Below are 19,834 nucleotides of genomic sequence, written 5' to 3'. Positions count from 1 at the left end.
TTTGCAAGGCGATCTAGTGATCTCGCCGATCTTTCGCCGATCTTTCGCCGATCTAGTGAGCTCGTTTCCGGTCAAACAACTGTAGTGTTGTGTTCCTGCATGCCTCCTCGTGGAACGTAAGCGGGGATGCGATCGTCGGCATTTGTGCGCTGTCCAAAGCTGTCGGCAATCTACAAAGACGGTTTAAACGCGTGAAAAGCTTCCCGGTTCATGCAGTACGTGTAGTGACTTTCATCTGTTGACTACCACATTGACTACCACTCACGTTGATTACCACTCACGTTGACTACCACGTACGTTGACTACCACTCTACATACGCGCAGACGCACCAACAAAGGAATGCAGGGTCGATCGAAGCAGATTACGATGGCATGCACGCAGAAACAAGCGCGGTCAGCCACGGTCGCGGACACTGCGAAGGAACGAAACACTAGAGTTGACGTCACAACACCGCGGTTTCCGGTCTCCGCTCGCATCGTCAGCGTCAGCAGCAGCGCGCGGCATTCGACGGGGGGCGGATCTACAGCGCAATTTCAACCGACGATTACGTCGCTCTTAATTGAAAAAAAAAACCCCAAAGTTTTACCTACATGGTTTATAAGGTTCCCGCATCCGTATATGAGCGTCTTATTGAATTCGACAGACTCTTCAGCTTCCCTTTAAGGCAGCCCAGTCATTTCACTGCTGGATCACACACTGACTCAGTTCAGTGCCCCGTATGGCTGCTATCCTCATCGCCATTCTTTATTCAAGCCTTGAGGGCTGCTTTAAGGGCATTGCTTTCATATATCGTATAGCCTTTCTGACGCACGGCGAACATACACTAGTGACGTCACTGGCAAGATGAATAACTCTGCAACAATGTGCATTGAAACTGAAATTTTATTCTTGGAAACGTTGAAGTCTTCTGACTATGCTGTGTGTTTAAACAATGTTTCAGTTTGAATCAACGCAAGGGGAAAGGATGTGCCAACATATGCTCCACTAAGGTCGTCATAAACTTTCTAGGTGTGTTTGTTAAGCCGACCATGCATGTCATGTACGGCGGTCATATTTCGCCATGCATACCTACGGCCTAGAATAAAAGAGACAAAGATAGCATGGTTTCTGTTGTTATCTGCACGTACTAAGTCTGGCAATTTTTGCCAGAATACTCCGATTTGAGTTTGCGGCTTTCATAACCTAAAGCGTGCAGAAACAAAAGCTTTCGTGATTATATAATTCCTGCACTAACGTATATAATATGATGATTGGCCACTATAAACAAAAGGCAGAATGCTGTATACTTAATATTATTTTTATTTGTAAAAAACCTTACAAGGCCCCTACATAGGGATTGAGTAAGGGGGGCATAGAATTAAATAACTACACACAATCTAATAACAATAATAACAATAAAAATACTTTCAATATGCATACTTTCAATTATAGTTTACATATGTGCTTTACTGTCCATAACATATGTTGCTTAAAAGAACTAGATGGGTTGGAACGAGTATGACGTTCCAAGCTTATTCAATACTTGGGATACGTTTCCGACGCTCACTAACGGATGAAGTGAGGTTGGACGCAATTATTCTAGCTGGTGCCGCCAGCAACCGCGATATGGCCTCGAGTATACAATTTCAGGGCTACGTCGTTGCCCACTAAACACAAAACTTCCAGAAAACTTCTTAAAATGGCTTTAAAGACGTGTACACATCGTCGTATATTATGAAATGTTGAAAAAACATTTGTGGCAAGATATTTTTGAAAACGTTTTCAGAACTTCCACCTCGAAGAGCACATTTAGGAGCTGGTGCTTTTGACCAAGGATACTCGTTGAATATTGTATTTCTATGCTTCTACAATTAAAAAAAAAATTTAGGAAGGTTAATTTTCTTTCTAAATGTTTGTATTGCCTGGAGTTGCCACACAGAATAAGACCTATGCATTTAACTGTGCCTAGCAAAATCGGATTCGCGTATTACATAAATAATGCCACCTGAATTATGCCAAAAAAGGCGAAATGAATTTATGGCAGGCAAAGGAAATCTTAATTCTCTTTAATTGGTGAGCTCTTATGCCATTCTCTATTCAGATATGGTAGAGACTGCTGATTTGCTGTGAGTTTTGGAACAGGATTGTGGACTATAGTTGATATTGCATTACGCGATATGTAGTGCAAAAGGGACACACAAAAGTCAGGACAGCAGAGAAGTCTTCGTATTCTCTTTCCTCTGACGTGCGCCGTTTTTGGTATGGCTATGCACCGTTCTTCAATGAACCTTAGTGTCATGATGTAGCGCAAGCTTACAACCACAAAGGCACGCATAGAACACGTCACATGAGCTGTTGTGCGTGCATCTTTGGGGTTGGTGCCCTTTTGCTCCATCATGTCCTTAAGGAAGCACCATCTAGCGCAGAAACTTGTCCTTCAGTGACACACTTCGACGCCAACTTGGGTCGCTGGCTATGTTCAGTTCTTCAATGCAAAAGAAAGCTTTAAAGCTGCGGAACTGAACCTCCGTCACACGTATTCAATCTTCTCTCAATAGAGTATATGCACAAACGTGCCACTCGCGGACTTATTGGCGGTGCCATTATATGACACAGCGTGTCGAAAGGAGGAGCGTGAATGAGCATCCAGGCTGCGCACACGCCTCATATATGACGCGTTTCGGCGTTGGTACTTCGGTGTGTTGCTACATTGCGTCACCGCTAAACGCACTACCGTCATCTATCTCAACATGGACTCTGCCGGAATTTTTCGTATCTAACTTCTTTCACGTGCCACCTTGTGGTAAGGAGTATACGCCACTGAGTCTTAACCTGAATAGATAGCAGCTTGGGCCAATAGGTATCCGCCACTGGGTCGGTGCGCGAATAGAATCACAACGTAGACTATACTGGGTATACTGGGTAGACTATACTGGGTACTGGGTATCAGAATCGGTGTTCGGCCCACTCCAGAAAAGAAAATATTCAGAATTTCTGCAGCGCTGCGCGAAATCGAACCCTCGACGCAAGAGTTCCTCAAACACAGTACACTGATGCTTCAGCACGCTGCGCCACGCATTTCAGAGAGAGAGATAATTTAATTGAAAGAAGGCAGAGAGGTCGGCCTGAGCTAAGGTGCTCTAGCCTGCTACTCTGCACAGGGGGAGGGGGAATGGGGACATAAAGATGTGATGAGGGATGATGATGACATAGCAAGAGGCATGCGCAAAGATGAAAGCAAGTTCAGCACTCTGATGATAAACATTCACAAATGTCATCCATGAAGCCACAATCAGGTTTCCGCATTTCAGAGATCACGCATTTCAGAGTCGGCGCCTTCGAGAAAAAGCACCATAGGAAGGTGATCGACCCAGTGGTCTCGATCCAGACGCGCAGTGAGGGCAGCCTCACTCTCAACCATTTCGTTGACCGAGGGATGGTATACCGTGGTACGGCGATCGTTAGTGTCAAACAGGCGATTGAGGTAAAGGAAGAAAGTACATTGAAATTGCCGGCCGCGGTCAGTTGTAACAATGCTGGGGAATGCGAAGCGGTGAACCCATGTTGAAACGAAGGCTTTGGTTAGCGTTGTACGGCAATCCTTAGTGCCAAGCAGGCGGTTGAGGTAAAAAAAGAAAGTCCACGCATTTCAGAGATCACGCGTGGACTTCGTGGCAGCGCCGCTAGATGAAGCAGCCACTCTAGAGCAAGGCATAGGAAAAGAGACCGTCTGCAATAGATATATACCCGGATGCACATTCCTTAAGGGAAAATGTGAGAACTTGAAAACAAACAAACCACCCGGTGTCTGCAACATCGGTAAAATGTTCAAAAATTTGCGCAGAAACGGCTTTCAGAGTTGCCTCAGTATGCGTAAGCATTTTGCCACTTGCTCAACTTCACCCATCCCACTGTCATTATCAGTGCCTCCCATTCCTCCTTCGTGTTGTTCGTGTCGTGGTGTCCTGTTGAGTAGCGCGAAATCCCACGTAATGTGGTATAGGGTTGGTGTGGCCCCGCATTACGGGCATTCGTCCCTGTAGGCTGTGGGATATATGCGATGTAATATGTGTAAGTTCGTGTAAGTGCCTGTCTGGAGCCTCCGCCAGGCAGCGGCATCCTCTGTCTTTTCTTTTCCATGGTGTGGGGGATATCGGAAGTGAATCGCTCTGTTGTAGTTCACGATGGCCGAATAGAAATTGAGACCAAAATCACCGCACCGACTGGCATGGGGACAGTGCCGTCAGCGCCTTCGCAGAGGGAGGGGTAGTGTGGGAACGCTGGCATGATGAGCGGCATCAGAGCTAACTGTGGATAAAGACGACGACGAAAGCGCGAGCAGTGGCAAGAGAGCGAGGGGCAGTATGGGAACGCTGACATGATGAGCGGCATCGGAGCCAGCTATGGAAGAAGACTGCGACGAAGACCGCGACTGTGGCACGAGCGCGTGCGCGCGGTTACCCCGAGATTCGCCGACGCTCAAGCCAGGAGCAGGCGCTTAAGAGCTGCACTCTAAAACGTGCGTCGAAGACGCAAGGTCCGGATGCACAAACATGCTGTAGTCTGAAAACCGAGACGGAGTGGGGCGCAATTGCTGAATGCAGTCTTGTAGGCACTGGAGCAACTGCAACGGCTGGGGCGAGGGTACCCAAGGAACGAACAAGTCTCCAGGAAGCCGCAGGGTGCACCGCAGACGTGTGCGGCTGCTGAACAGCCTAGGTCACGACGAAGGACGGCGTTTAGACCAAGAAGCACCATAGGAAGGTGATCGACCCAGTGGTCTCGATCCAGACGCGCAGTGAGGGCAGCCTCACTCTCAACCATTTCGTTGACCGAGGGATGGTATACCGTGGTACGGCGATCGTTAGTGTCAAACAGGCGATTGAGGTAAAGGAAGAAAGTACATTGAAATTGCCGGCCGCGGTCAGTTGTAACAATGCTGGGGAATGCGAAGCGGTGAACCCATGTTGAAACGAAGGCTTTGGTTAGCGTTGTACGGCAATCCTTAGTGCCAAGCAGGCGGTTGAGGTAAAAGAAGAAAGTACATTGAAAGTGCCGGCCGCGATCAGTTGTAACAATGTTGGGGAATTCGAAGCGGGAAACCCATGCTGAAACGAAGGCTTTGGTGACCGTTCTACGGCAATCCTTAGTGTCAAGCAGGCAGTTGAAGTAAGGGAAGAAAGTGCATTGAAAGGGCTGGCCGCGATCAGTTGTAACAATGTTGGGAAATCCGAAGCGGGAAACCCATGGTGAAACGAAGGCTTTGGTGACCGTTTCCGTAGTGACGTTCGGAATGGACACGGCTTCGTGCCAACGTGTGAAGTAGCCACTGATTGTCAGAATGTACCGGTAGTTATGAGAGGGAGGAAGCGGTCAAACTAAATCAAGATGGACATGGTCAAATCGACAGCCAGGTGCCAAGAAAAATTAGGTGGGTGTCTTCTCTTCATGTAGCGGATCACTTCGGTGGTCTGGTAAGCGAGGCACGAGGGGGCCCATTGGCAAAGATCGGTGTTAATGCTCAGCCAGACGTACTGCCGTGTAACAAGACTTTGCCTGGCACGTCTGCTTGGATGGCAGCTGTTGTGAAGGGATTGGAAAACCGCACGACGAAAGGCTACCGGAATGAAGGGAGCGAGGTGTAGCCGCTGACATCTCGCACCAGAGTGAGCCAGGCACAAACGGGTGGGGAACGAGCTGCAGACGGAGGGAATGGAAGTGCTCACGCAGTACTTGCAGCTCAGGGTCCTGCATCTGCGTCTGAACTAGACGTTCCCAGTCCACAGCAGATGCAGAAGTTTCGAAGGAGGTGATGTGTCAAAATGTATCAGCGGCCTGCTTGTCAGTGACTTTGATGTGCCCGATATCCGTTGTGAACCCCGACATATATTCAAGTTGACGAAACTCGCGTGATACCTACTTGTAAGAGTCCGTACAGAACAGATAAGGTAAATGGGCTGGACCTCCAAGAAGTGCCGGAAGCGCTGGATGGTGGAGTAGATGGCAAGCAGCTCACGGCCCAAAAAACGCTGCAGCGGGCCTCGGCATGTTGGAGCTTCCGAGTGAAAAAGCCCAATGGATGCCACTCCAAGTCAATTTTTTGTTGGAGAACAGCACCGATAGCCGCGCTGGACGCATCCACCATGATGCGAGTAAGCACGTTAGTCCTCGGGTGAATGAGAAGTACCGAATCAGCGAGGTCTTGTTTAGCAGCCCTGAAAGCAGCTTGAGCTTCGGGAGACCAGGAAATCGCGGATGAGAAGCTCTTTGTTGTGCAATGGCCAGTCAGTGAATGCAGAAGCTCAGCTCAGTGCGGAATAAACGCAGGGAGAAATTCACTAGGCCTAGGAACTCCCGCAGCTGACGTAAGGTAGTAGGTGCTGGGAAGTCTTTCACGGCCTACACGGAAGAGGGCAACGGACAAATTCTCAGTGCCGAGATGTGGTTGCCTAGGAGCTCGAGATCGGGAGACCCGAAGACGCATTTCTGGGGGTTGACAACCAGGCGAAGTTCTTGAAGGAGTTGAAAAAGGTTCCCGGAGGTGACGGTCATGATCTTGTGAAGTGGGACTCGCGACGAAGATGTTGTCGATGTAGGCAGATACCGTAGGGAGGCCGCGTGTTACCTCGGAAATGAATCTTTGGAACGTTTGAGGTGCGTTGCGTAGCCCAAAGGGCATGCGCACATACTCAAACAGGCCGAAGGGGGTAGTAATGGCCGTCATCGGGACATCGACAGGCTCAACGGAGATTTAGTGATACACATTGAAAAAGTTTACATTGCTAAAGATCTTGCATCCTTCCAAGTCACCTGTGAAATCTTGGATGTCTGGAAGGAGATAGCTATAGAGTGCCGTGTGAGCGTTCAGCGCCCGGTAGTCTCCGCGCGGATGCCAGTCACCCGCTCCTTTCTTGGGCACCAGATGAAGTGGAGAGACCCAAGTATTAAACGAAGGGCAAATAATACCCAGCTGGAACATGGGATCGAATTCCCGTTTAGTAATCGATGCAAGCTCACCGAAGAGGTGGCATGAACGAGCTGCGACAGGTGGACCACGCGTGACAATGTGGTGGGTTACGTTTTGTTTGGGTGACTGATTTAAATTGCAGAGCCTCGTGACCTCAGGTAAGTGTTCGAAGATTCTAGCGTAACGGCAAGGTAGGATCAACGTGGTGATGCCAGTAGGAGCGACAGCTGACAGAACGCCCGGGATGGAGAGGCGCATCCTGCTGTCAATCAGGCGACGGTGGCACATGCTGACGTCGAGGTCTTGAATGAGTCAAGAATTCGGAGCCGAGAAAGGGCTGATTGATGTCAGTTAGATGAAGACCCACCGGAACGTGCGCTGCTGGCCAAAGTCGACAGTGAGGGACCGCAGACCATACGTGGCGACGGAGGTAGAGTTGGCCGCACGGAGCGTAGGTCTAGGACTTCGAAGTGCGGTCACTCTTTGAAGACGGAAGCACGCTGGCTTCGGTACCTTTATCTACTAGGAAGCGCAGGCCATAAATGTAGTCCATGACTAAGAAAAGGGGACCAGGTTTTAAAGTGAGGTAACTTGCCTCCCTCAGTGACCTCAAGGCGCCTTTCCTGACCAGCTGCATGGGGACTTGCATTGGCGGGCGCGGTGCTGAAATGTGCGATAATACCAGCGAATAGGCGATCTTCGAGGACTGCTCGGAGAAGACGAACGGCGGCCGAGACGTGAGGAGTAATCGCACTGATCATGAGAGGACGTCCGTAGCGCGTCTATGGAAACGGCAAGCTGGTCGATCCGGGACTCTAAGGGGGATATGACTGAGTACTCTGGCGTTGGAAGTGAGGGCGGTGACCGAAGGTCGTGGACTCCATCAGCGAGATGGGAGGAACGGTCGAGGGTCAGGTCCCCTACAGCGACCAAGACAAGGCAGGGGAACTGCGGCAGGCGCTGCATAAAGAGCTCCCTGAACGCCACACTGTTCGAGTAGACGTTGTTTGTGCCCAGTAGGTGCCGCATGCTGTTGAGCAGCTCGGAGGGGCGGCGATCTCCAAGCCCTTTGGAGGCGAGCAGGTGCTGGAGGCGCGCGCTCTCAGATGCCATGGTGCAGTGTAAATAATCTCCATAAGTTTCTGGTATGGCACATGGCCCAAAGGTACAGCGATGACGTCCGGCACCTCCTGAGCGACCTCAGGTTAGAAATTAAGTGGCGAAACCAAGAAGTCTCTGTAGTGATGTGGTGCAGATCGAAGATGGCTTCGACGTGGGCTAACCAAACTTGCGGGTTCTTGCACCAGAACGGGGGCAGGCGGAACTGAAGAGCTGCGACGTCCCCTTGGTGCGAGGTAGCTTCAGGCTGAAGGTTGCCCGAGGGCGTTAGGCTGCTGGGATTGGTCATATCTTAGGCCGGAGTTACCACTGTCGTATACCGAGGGGGTCGTAGCGGAGCGTCAGAACAAGAGGCCCAGTGTAGAAGGTTTTTAGAAACGAAGTGCGCGTACCGTGCTTGCTCATCGAGCACCCGCCGCTAAACTTTATTCTCCTCGTCTCTCGCAGCCGGCAGCAAGGCGCCGGCTGAAGGCGCTGACCTTAGCATCCCCGCGTTACGGCGTCGGCGGGCGCTACAATATATCGACAACCACGTATTTACTAAAAGGCGCTATCTCCAAAATGCGCGAATTTGCATTTCCCCTTCGAGGTGCTGCAGGGTTTGCAGAAATCGCAGTTTCGGAGGATACTTTTTGAGGTATGCAGCGCCAGACCTTCGTTTATATGTACTATATGCTACCCTATGCAGTCAATTATTATAGCACATCAAGCCCCTTCACCAAATGCGGTGGGTCATACATTTTACTGTACTCAGAATGCGCCGTAAGACGTCGGAGCAGTTAGCACCATTTCTTTTATACGCCACACTACAATGGCTATAAGCTGTCTATACGCACGAGTCGTTCACTGTTGTGAACTGTAGCTTATATAACCGTAATATTTATAGCGAAACGCTGGCAGCGAAAGCTGTGCACGAAGGCGAGCTTTCTGGTGGCGCAGCCTTTTGCGTGGGCCGATCTTGTTATTAAGGGGAAAGCCTTAGGTGTCTATGTTGGCGGTGCGCTTGGCGTCGACCATGGCGAAACTGCGCCGTGAAGAAAAATGGCGGACGCTGAAAACAGTAAAACCACGTCATCAAATGCTCGGATTGAAGTCGCATTTCTCAGGGAGGCCCCTTTAAACAAAATAAGTTAGTGGCTTTGAAGTGAAATTTGGTACATTTAGGTTTCGGTGGGAATAGAGCCCAGGCCTCCGGGGTACGAGACGATCACGCTTCCCTGAAGCCATGGCTGCTCCACGGTTCTGGCCAAGGGTGTGCCTAGTGTGCGCGCCTGATTGCACGCGTCACGTGGTCACAGAGACGCGCTCGTGTCACTGCTCGCGCGTTCTTCGTTGTCTTCTTCGACAGCTGGTTCCAACGCCGCTCATCATGCCAGCGTTCCCGAACTGCACCTGGTGTTGGTGTCCCTGCTCGCGCGCTCAACCCGGGCGGACGCAAAATAAAAAAAAAAATACCAGAGGAAACGGCTTGTTCAGCGAAGTCCTTGCTTATTTATAGACGGTTGTTTTGTTATTGGTAATTTCGCGTTTATCATTCGCCATTGTTGGTGGCTGCTGCACTGGAATAAAGGCGTAGGCGTTAACATGACAGACCGCAGAACATTTAACTACTACAAACCGAAAGGTACATTTATCCAAGGTTTCAATACCTTGCACCAGGGGCCTCTAGAACGTAAAGCTATTCCCAAATGTTCTGTTCTAATTCTGCAATCAGCCCTCCACGATTGGTTAACAAATTTTCAGCCACCACCCACTGTGCCTGCCTGTCACGCGACGTCATGAAAACCGCAAAAACTCCCGATCTGATATATGTGCATACTGAATTTGCATGATTAGACCGAACGACAGAAAAAATAAATTTCTCATTAGAAGTTTGATTAATTGCTATTGGTCAAACTTTTTCAGGCTTCGCCCACTTTGCCTGTCTGTCACGCGAAAAAGCGCGAAAATTCATCGTGTCAAAGTGACGTGTACGCGTTTCATTCTCAATAGCTGGAGACTGCCCATTCCGAAATGAATAGAAGCTGGCTGCCCGTCGACCGCTGTGGCACTGGATACTTGGGAGCTCCAGGGGTGCAATGATTTATTTGCGTAAGATAAGATGTTTTGCGTGGCAGTATAACGTTATCGATACGTTTCAGCATGCATACGACACTGCTCTACCAACTTTACTATTCTGGGTATCCGTTTTAGCGACATTTTTAACCTCCCGCTGCACGCCAACGCGATTTTCGACAAGCCACCGCAAGCTAAGAAACTGGAAGTGGAAGTAAACGGCTGGCCAAGTGCTAGCCGTTTGCTGTTGAGTAAATACTCCTCGTAACAACACGTAACACTTATATTCACGATTAGAGCGATCAAAAAACATAAATATTTCTGACACCTTTTTTCGCCATTAGCCCTCTGCCATTGGTCAAAACTTCTTGGACTGCACCCACTGCGCGTGTCTGTTACATGGCGTCACAAAACCGCGGAATATCACCGCGTGAAAGTGACGCGCACGCGTTAAAGATGCATTAATATGCCGAACAAAACTGATTTTTTTTCTTCTGAATAGGTGGAGACTGCCCCGTTCCTAAAGGGATAGAAGATGGCTGCCCGCCGATTGCCCTGGCAATGGATACTCGGGGCTACTGAGAAGCATGGATTTATTTGCGTATAACAAAAGTTGTTTCGTGTCAGTGTAACATTATCGTACCCTTCCGGCACGTATGCGGCATTTCTTGGCCAACTCTTATTCGCTGTGGATCAGCTTTAGCGGCATTTTTAACCTTAAGTTGCACTCCACCGCAATTTTGGACCAGCCACCGCAAGCTAAGAAACTGGAAGCGGACCAATCGCAGACGCCGGGCACAACCCTCCTTATCCGCTTATCGACTTTCATTGCGCTTGATCGGCCCCACTGGTACCCTCGCCACTGCAGCTTGCTCCTCACCTCCTGTCAGCCAATTAGCTTTTTAAAAAGTCACTCAATGTAGGCAATGTCATTCGCTTCGAAAGCAAACAAAAGTGACCGCTTATAAACGAGGAGAGCGTTTAAATGCGCTCTTCAAACAACGCTGCGGGGTTACCACCCAATGTTTGCGTCGATGGTTAAGTAAATTGGACGTCCGGAGCTAGGAAACAAAATAGGTTAGAATAGTTTTACTTTATAAGGCCGCACCGTCAAAAATTTCATCTCGCATATCATGAGCAAGAGGTGGGGCAGTCAGGCAATAACTAACATGAAATTTGTAGATAAAGGACCGTGGACGCAAAAGAAATGCTTTGTAGAAATCAGTCCGTGAATAAGTCACACGCAGTCAACATGTGACTTTTTTTCATTTTTATTTCATTTTTTATTTGGGCAACAGAAATACAAGGTTTGCCCGCAACCGCAAGGTAAGGCAAAAGGAGGGCGTAATCCTCCTGACTAAGGCCTTTACCTCGCTGGAGCAGCAGAAGTAGCAGTCTACTGATAAAACAAAGTACAACTAGTCAGACACAAAACTTCAAAACTATTTACAGCAAAATTTTAAACACATTGAAAAGTATCGACCGTTTGCCAAATAGCAAGTAACTAAATAAATAGAGCACAGCAAAAATAAGAACATTCTGGTATTAACAAAAGTTATACATTCAGAATGCAACATTACTAACATTAATATTGACATTAACCAAAGAAACTTTATTAACATTCGTTAAACACACTGTGATCTGAAAATTTGTGAACTTATTCGTGACTAGCGTGTGAGTGAACAGCGTGGCTACAATGTAGACAGTCTTTTGTGAATAATATGTAATGAATTCTAGATATCCAGAACGTTTTAATGCGAAAGCATTATATGGCTCAAGAAGCGAAAATTCCGGCGGCGTGGCCGCAGGTGATACAAAACGTCACGTGGTCACAGAGGCGCGCTCGTGCCGCTGCTCGCACGTTCGTCGTCGTCTTCCACAGGTGGCTCCGATGCCACTCATCATGCCAGCGTTCCCATACTGCCCCCGCCTCTGCAAAGGCGCTGACGGCACTGGCCCACTGCCAGTGGGTTCGATGATTTCGCTGAGTTCTGTCGTGTGCTCTGATGGACGAACCTTCGACGGAGATGGTACAAAATGTCACATGGTCACAGAGACGGACCGTGCCGGTGGCCGGTATATATGTAGCGCCATGCGTGGTTGCTCGGCCAGTCGGTGCGGTGATTTTGGACAGTTGTGTCGTGCGCTGCGATGGACGAACCTTCGGCTTCGATTTCTCAGTCAGTAGCTGCGGCCGGCTCCTTTGGACGTCCACGCAAGTACGCGAACGAGGCCGAGGCACGTGATGCGACAAATGATACAAGGAAACATGAAAACATTACCATTATGTTTTGTAAAACGTGTCGTTATCAGGAAGACGTCGCGGTACTTTGCCGTTCACCCACGTAAGGCTCCCTATGTGCCCTAGACGTGAAATGATTCGTTTATCACAGCGGTTATATAACAAATACGCTTGAAGGCTCGTGGTACATGGACGCTAATATAAAGGGCAAGTCAGCAAGCCTAGACATATGTGTATTAAGAGCGCAGAAACGGACGAACACGCACGCATATGGCCACTTGCACATATTCGTCGTCGTGCGGTCGGTGTCTTACCGTCAACGGCATGCCGTCGCGGTCATTCCGTCGTCATCACTGACTTCGACATCCAACTCTCGTCTTGCCGCTGTCGTCATACCGTTGTCGTCACGCCACCATTGTCACTCTGTCGTTACACCATCATCAGCACATCAGTATCATCGTTCAATTATCATGCACCCGTCACAATACCAGCTTCGTCACTTCACCGACGTCATTGTTTGTTCTTCAATCTATCGCAATCATGCTGTAGCTATTCAATCGTGAGTAGGTCAGTGTTGCAATTCCATCGTCGTCACACCGCCGCTACCATGCGTACGTTGTGATACCATCGTCGTCGTGCCGTTTTGGCCGTGCCATCGTCGCCATTCCCGCTTCTTCGTCCGGCTGCCGTCATGCCGTCGCCGCGACGCCAACGTCATCGTACAGTTGTCATCTCATTATCCTCATGTCGTCGTCGTCACGTTGTCGTCGTTATGCCATCATCATAACTTACTAATCGACACCTCATTGTCGTCGTGCCGTCGTTGCTATGCGCTTTTGTCGTTCAACCATTGCATTCCCTCTTCGTCGTTCTATCGTCGCTGCCGCAGCGTCATACAGCCGTCGCCGAGCCTATACGCTCAAGGCGACTTTGACAAGAGAGTACCATAGCAAAGTGGTACCATAAGGTAGCCTGCGGCATCTAGCGCATAAAACGAAAGTGTTATAATTACCACTACACGTGTTAAATTAACGTGGCTTCAGGATGTCCCTTCATTGCTCGAGTGCTACTCGCATTGCCATGGACAGTTATCGCGAGACGAGTTCCGCCGCAATTATTTTTAGTTTTTAGATCCTCGTAAACCCAACTATGAAATATTTTTTTGAGCGTTAAGAAAATTACGTGCTGAAAGGGTTACCTGAATGATAGTTGTTTAGCATTTATATTTCTCCTTTGTCAAAGAAGCGTTCATTTAAAACAAAAGAAATGCATGCATCAAAAGAACGTAAATAGTTTTCGTTACCAGACAGACTCCTCGGAAACGGTACTTCTTTTTTGCAGTGAGGAAATATTTGCGTTCAAGTTAATTTGAAAATTTCAATAATCGAAAACCCCTACTATAAGGATTTCACGACATTCTTGAACACAGTAACGATGCTGTGTTTTATAAATATTTTTTGAATTTTCTATTCTATTTGACTATCGTAATTTGTCCCCACGAAATGTCCCGCCTGCCCTCGCGGAGATTGGCCAGTCGGCGAGAACAAGATAATCGAAAGAAAAGAATGTGTGCAAAATACGACCCCTGTATGCAAGTAACATGTACTCTGAACCTCCGAATGCACAAGAGGTGATTGTATAAGCAGGTTGCAGCAATACTTCATATGCAGAGGCCCTGCACTTGCGTAAGGAACCAAAAGGACTTCTTCTTGGGCAAGTTGGTGCTTAGATTTCCTAGGTATACTTTGTTGGCGCCAAGTTGGCGCTTCACTGTCTTCCTTCTGTCCCCTTCCAAGAAATGTATTTTGCGCCACAAAGTATGCCTAGGAAAGCGTAAGGAACGCAGCGGTGGAGAATGATTGTACTGTTTATCGTATCTTCTTACTTCTAGTTATTTATGGCTGCAAAGAGCATTACATTTTAGTGCCACTGTGCAGCCATTGCTCCCACAAATTTAGTGACGACAGTCAGAACATTGTATCGCTGAAATAATGCAGACAAAAGCATATGACTTGGACAACCGTCATCATGGAATGTTCCATAACGTTGACGTCAACCGTTATGTACATAAGGATTGCCATTTTATTGCTACCCGCCGTTTTATTGCTCCGACGAAAGAACTGTGGCTTGCGCCTTTACGATGCTTCGTTTCAGAGCTCTGACTGTAGCAATTATTGCTGTTGCTCTCATTGCGTTGTAAGTACTTTCGTAAATGTTTCTATGTGTGAGTTAGACAACTGATCTCCTCATTTAATTTGTACCGCTCTAAAAAGTCCATGCAGCCTGAAATTATTGCGCCATACCCTTACCCCCGTACTCAGAAATACATCTTAACTTGAAGCCCATGCTTGACTTGATCTAAATGACGCCTGCCGTGAACGCACCAAACGAAACGCAATGAGCGTATTGGGGGCGTTCGCACCAGGCGTCATTTATATCAAGTCAAGCATGAGCTTCAAGTTAAGATGCATTTCTGAATACGAGGGTAAGTTGCAGCGTCCACGCTGTTGAGCCAAGGAACAATAGGCGTGTTCCTAAAGTCATAGCTTGTGCTCTCAACGACGCAGTGAATACCATAAGTGAGAACGTGAGTTCCTTATAATTATTGAAAAACTAAACAGTACGCAACAAAAAAATACGAGGCAAAGATGAGATGCCTACGAAATTCCTCGCTATTGCGAAGAAAGTGTAATGTGAAATACAAAGACCTTGCTGCATGTGCTGCACATTTAAGCCTCACGGTTTATGACAGTGTTACTTTGTCGACTGTTTTTCTACCTTATGCACTTGTCAGAATAAAATGTCGGTTACTCTAAGTGCTGACCACAAGTGGAGCCGTGCTCCTGTGGTCATAGATGCAACCTTATGCGGTGATTTAAATGTGAATTCCAGCGAATTAACATTTTTCCAATAACGGACACTGCAAGACACCAAAGGTGCTCTAACGTAAAGCTCTTCCAAACCTTTCTAATGTGTTCGAATCACCCCCACTTCGCATGCATGTCACGGACGTCAGAAAAACCACGAAAGCTTTTCATCTGATATAACGTGTACACACTGATTATGTATGATTAGACCGAACCAAAGAAGAAGAATTATTTCGATTCGACGTCTTTTTCCCCATCAGCCTTCCTCAATTTTTTTCAGGATTTCGGGCTGCGGGCACTTCACCTGTCTGTTACGCGGGGTCACAAAACCGAGAAAATCCACCGCGTCAGCGTGACGTGCACGTATTGACGATGTATTAATAGGCTGAACAAAACTAAATTTGTTTTCGGAATAGCCGCAGACTGCGCCATTCCGAAATGAGTAGAAGATGCCCTACAGCCTGTACCAAAACCGATAAAAAGCGCAGGTGACTGATACCCTCTCTCTCTCTCTCTCCATCTCTCTCTCTCTCTCTATTTCTCATTTTTTTAGTACAAAGTGCAGCAATCTCAGAGGTTCTATCGGCGAATCATCTTGCCGTCTTCAGGTAAGACATGATATACCTGCGGCAACCGCATCTTCAAGATATCTATTGAATTATCTGAGCCGTGGTGCTACGTTGTGCATGTCACAAAGCGCAATTCAGAAGATGAGTTACTTCAAGTCTTGAAAGAGCTTAAACGTACTGGAGCGACACTTGTGCTACGAAAGACACCGTACTAGGAATCTTCGGATAAGTTTTAGCCGGAGATAACTGTAAGATAACTGTAGAGCACGAGTGATTTTGCAAGTTCTGGTCAGAAATTGATAGCGCGTGGCATTGAAACACATTGATCGCTCCAGATAAATGCCGTGCCACCTTCAACACGATAAACCAGAGGAAGAGCTGTGAGGCGAGTTTTACAATTCAAGGGTGAAAATTTGGAGGACGCTTAAGCTTCGCCTTTAAGAGGGGAACGCGATAGCGTTCAAGGACCGTTACTGCTTTTCATGCTTCCCGGCGACTGCAGCTTACGTAAGCGCAACGTTTACCGGGAAACGCTGGCTGCGAACGCTATGCCCGAAGGCGAGATTTCCGGTAGAATCGCGGCCTTTTGCGTGGCTCGATCTCCTGTTATTGCTTCGCACTTTTAATATTTCGGGTCTAAGAGCTAACATAAAGAACATGGCTGTCGATGTTTTTTCCCAATACATTTGTTGGTAGGATGCGGTTCTCAAAATTCCGAGCAATAACCTTGTAAAGAATGAAAGACAAGGTGTGAACAACTTTGCTGGTAGGGAAGTGGTTGAGTATGCGTGGTTCGAAATTTCGTTCAAAACTATATTTGTAGAGGCGACGTCCGACCCGGGACGCCGTATTTCCTGCGACAAGGGCTCCTTAACGGTGTCGCGTTAAAATGCGACACATAGGATGGTTGTCACGTCAAGATAGAATCTCAAGAACGTCTGCATTTTTTAAGTTTGTGTTACGTTCGTTTTAACCGTCGTTGACGGAGGATGCATAAGCCAACCTGACATTATTGTAAGTATTTAAATGAATATCTCAGTAACAACGTCCATGAGGCTTAGCGATGGCTCCACTTGACGAGATGTACCTTGTCCCACACTGAACGTGTTGGATGGGACGTCCACAGTTGATCAAGATATATATGAAGCCTTGAGACAATGACTGGACACCGGGTGGAAGCCACCATTACCGTCCCTTCAGAGCCAAAGGGGCTATAACATAAAGCTATTCCAATTTGTTTATAATCGATTTCTGCCAGTAGCCCTCCACGATTGATGAAATGTATCTCCGGCCACACCCACTTTGCCGCGAAAACCACGCAAATCCTTCATCTGGGCATGACGTGTACACGCTGATTATTCATGATTAAGCCGAACAAAACAAAAATAATTATTTAGCAAAGCAATGAAGGGGGCTAGTTGGTGGACGTTCATTATTATATTGCGCTTAGTGTTACACTAACGATTTTAAGTGAAGGACAGGACGTGGACTTCACTTGGACTTGGACGTGGACAGGACGTTGCGCTACGTACGTCCACGTCCTGTCCTTCACCTAAAATCGTCAGTGTAACACTAAGCGCAACATAATCATGAAAAATAATTATCTCTGATTATACCCACTTTCCTCCATCGGCCCTCCTCTATTGGTCAAAATTTTGTGGGCTGCGCCCAGATTGACTGTCGTGCAACGTCACAAAATCGCGAAATGTCACCACGTCACAGTGACATGTACGCACTAATTACGCTTTGTTATGCAGAACAAATTTTTTCGCAATAGCCGGAGGCTGCCCCGTTCTGAAAGGAATAAAAGATGGCTGCCCGCCGATCTCTCTGGCACTTGCTACTTGGAGCTGCCAGGGAGAATGGATTTCTCTGCGCATAATAAAAATTCTTGCGTGACAGTATATCATTGCTGAGCCTTTTCAGCACGGATGCAACATCGTTCTGCCAACTCTTTTTCGCTGAGAAGTCATTTTAGCGGCATACCTATCCTTCCATTGCATGCCGCCACAATTTCTGACCAACCACCGCAAGCTCAGAAAGTGGAAGAGGACCAATCGCAGACACTGGCACCGCCATCCTCATCCGGTTATCTACTTTTACTGCGCTATCTCGGACCTACCAAAACCCTCTCCACTTATACAACCTCCTCGCCTCTTGTCAGCCAATAAGAAAAGAAAAACCTATCAAAACAGGCAATCCTATTTGCTTTTGAAGCGAACAAGAGTGACCTAAGAAGGAGCAGAGAGCTTGATTGGGTTGTTCAAACAACGCTGCGGATAACTGCCCGGAGATGGCGTCCGCGGTTGCGTAAACATGACGCCAGACGATTGCAATAAAACCATAATGACATAGGTTTATGTCACGCACAAGCTTTGACAAAGTAATTTACAACGTTGTGGAAGCTATGCAAATGGCTGGCACAGACGCTTTAGGCTCAAGCTTGGCGGATATACCGTGAAGATTATAGTCAGGAAGTGGAAAATTATCTTCAGTTCCTTATTTATTTTAAAATTTGTGCGTTTAGGGTATACATGTATATAACATACTTCAGTGCTCGGGTGTTCTTACGACATGCTCATTTTGTTAATTTTATCTCAATGCCGTTTGCCATACTGAACCTTATGCTCTAAAGTGTAAGGTCGGCAGCATAAAGCTCTGCTGTTCTTCTGCCGACGGCTTTCGTGCTACTGCCTCAAGATCGCTGTTGATACTGTTGGTACTGTTGATACACTGGCCCGACTCAGATGGTGAGTCGGGCCAGTGAGGTGATGTTCATAATAGACAGCTATCGAAGCGTTTTGCGTGTGTGCTGGTGCGCTTCAAAATCAGGCCATGCTTAGTGGGCCACGCTGTGTACACGAACCGCCGTACATGTACTGCCAACAATGGCATGCTGCACTCACGTCTTGCCGTCAGGTTTTTCATGAGGTCAAATCAATATAAGAGTTACCAACAGCGCAAAAGTCAGTACAATGCACGGAGAGCCAACGAAGAAGTTTTAATGCCTACTGTTTTACACTCATACCCGAAGACCACAGAAGTGTTTCAGGGTAGCCTGTATTGCTAAGGTATTGTTCACTTCGACAGTGTCCTAAATCTTTGTAGCATACTCGCATGGGTCCGTGCGGTTCTTAATATATGCAAAGCATGCTCTAACATAAAGGTCATAAACTATCACAACATCTATGACAACGCGGTATATTGTATCAAATCTTCAAAAGGCTGGTCCAAATCCAAAAGGACCCGATGTTTTTGGCTCCGACAAGTAATAATAGTATAGTTCAGAAATGGCTACGTTAGAATCTGGAAAATAGCATAATTGAAGCCAAAAAGCAAAACCGAAAATCCAGTCAGAGAAGCTAAATAATCGTTTAAGAATCAAGATGTTGACTGTATTTAAAAAAGTTCAGACTCCCTATGAAAATTTTGTGAACAGCCACAGTGCCCAATGGTCACAGATAAAAGGCTCTGCACTAAAGACAAATAGAAATTTTGACCGAAAATATCCATAAATTACTCATGCAATGGCTGATGAACTGTTCACCTTTGTACGTAAATTCGGCGCACTGAGTGGCGGTGGTGCAGAGAGGTCCAAATTATCCAGCCTGTCCAATATCTCAGGCTCTTAATAATAGGTCGGTGACTTTATCAGTATTCTTTTGAAATCAGTGTTGCCCAAAACGGAGCTGAACTAAATATAAAATTATCGGTGTCACTGCGATAATCGCAAACCACCTCTAAAAATCTGACATTAATAATATTGTAAAGGTTGTCAGGCAGGACATTTATAAAATTATTGTATGTCGCCAAAAAACAATAAAGTGATATAGACAGCTTTTTAATACACTATAAAATGCGGATATATATGAATAGTGTAAACAGTCTTTGGGTGCTTCTGCACCAAACGCTGCGCTGTGCAACTATTCACATGCGTGTTTTCGTGCATCTTTCTAGCGATGCACACTTTTCCGCAACCGAACCTCCAAGGGATGCCCTCCAGGATGCACATGTGGCTTCGTTGATCGCTAATAT

The 19,834-nt window shown here is 47.3% G+C and overlaps 1 protein-coding gene across 1 annotated transcript; it reads right to left on the bottom strand.

Moving 5' to 3' along the window:
* Window positions 1–7,556: 7,556 nt before the first annotated feature.
* On the bottom strand, window positions 7,557–8,060 carry LOC126540108 (uncharacterized). The gene has a single exon (XM_050186900.1). It carries the CDS (start codon window positions 8,058–8,060, stop codon window positions 7,557–7,559), a length of 504 nt encoding a protein of 167 aa, XP_050042857.1.
* Window positions 8,061–19,834: the final 11,774 nt, after the last annotated feature.

Source organism: Dermacentor andersoni, chromosome 2 (genome assembly GCF_023375885.2).
Source record: "Dermacentor andersoni chromosome 2, qqDerAnde1_hic_scaffold, whole genome shotgun sequence".
Lineage (NCBI taxonomy): Eukaryota > Metazoa > Arthropoda > Arachnida > Ixodida > Ixodidae > Dermacentor > Dermacentor andersoni.
Note: the sequence above shows the minus strand (reverse complement) of the source record. Positions and strands in the feature narration are given on the sequence as shown.

Excerpts from the sequence above, each read along its gene's own strand:
- LOC126540108 (XM_050186900.1), bottom strand. The coding sequence starts at position 8,060 with ATGGCATCTGAGAGCGCGCGCCTCCAGCACCTGCTCGCCTCCAAAGGG.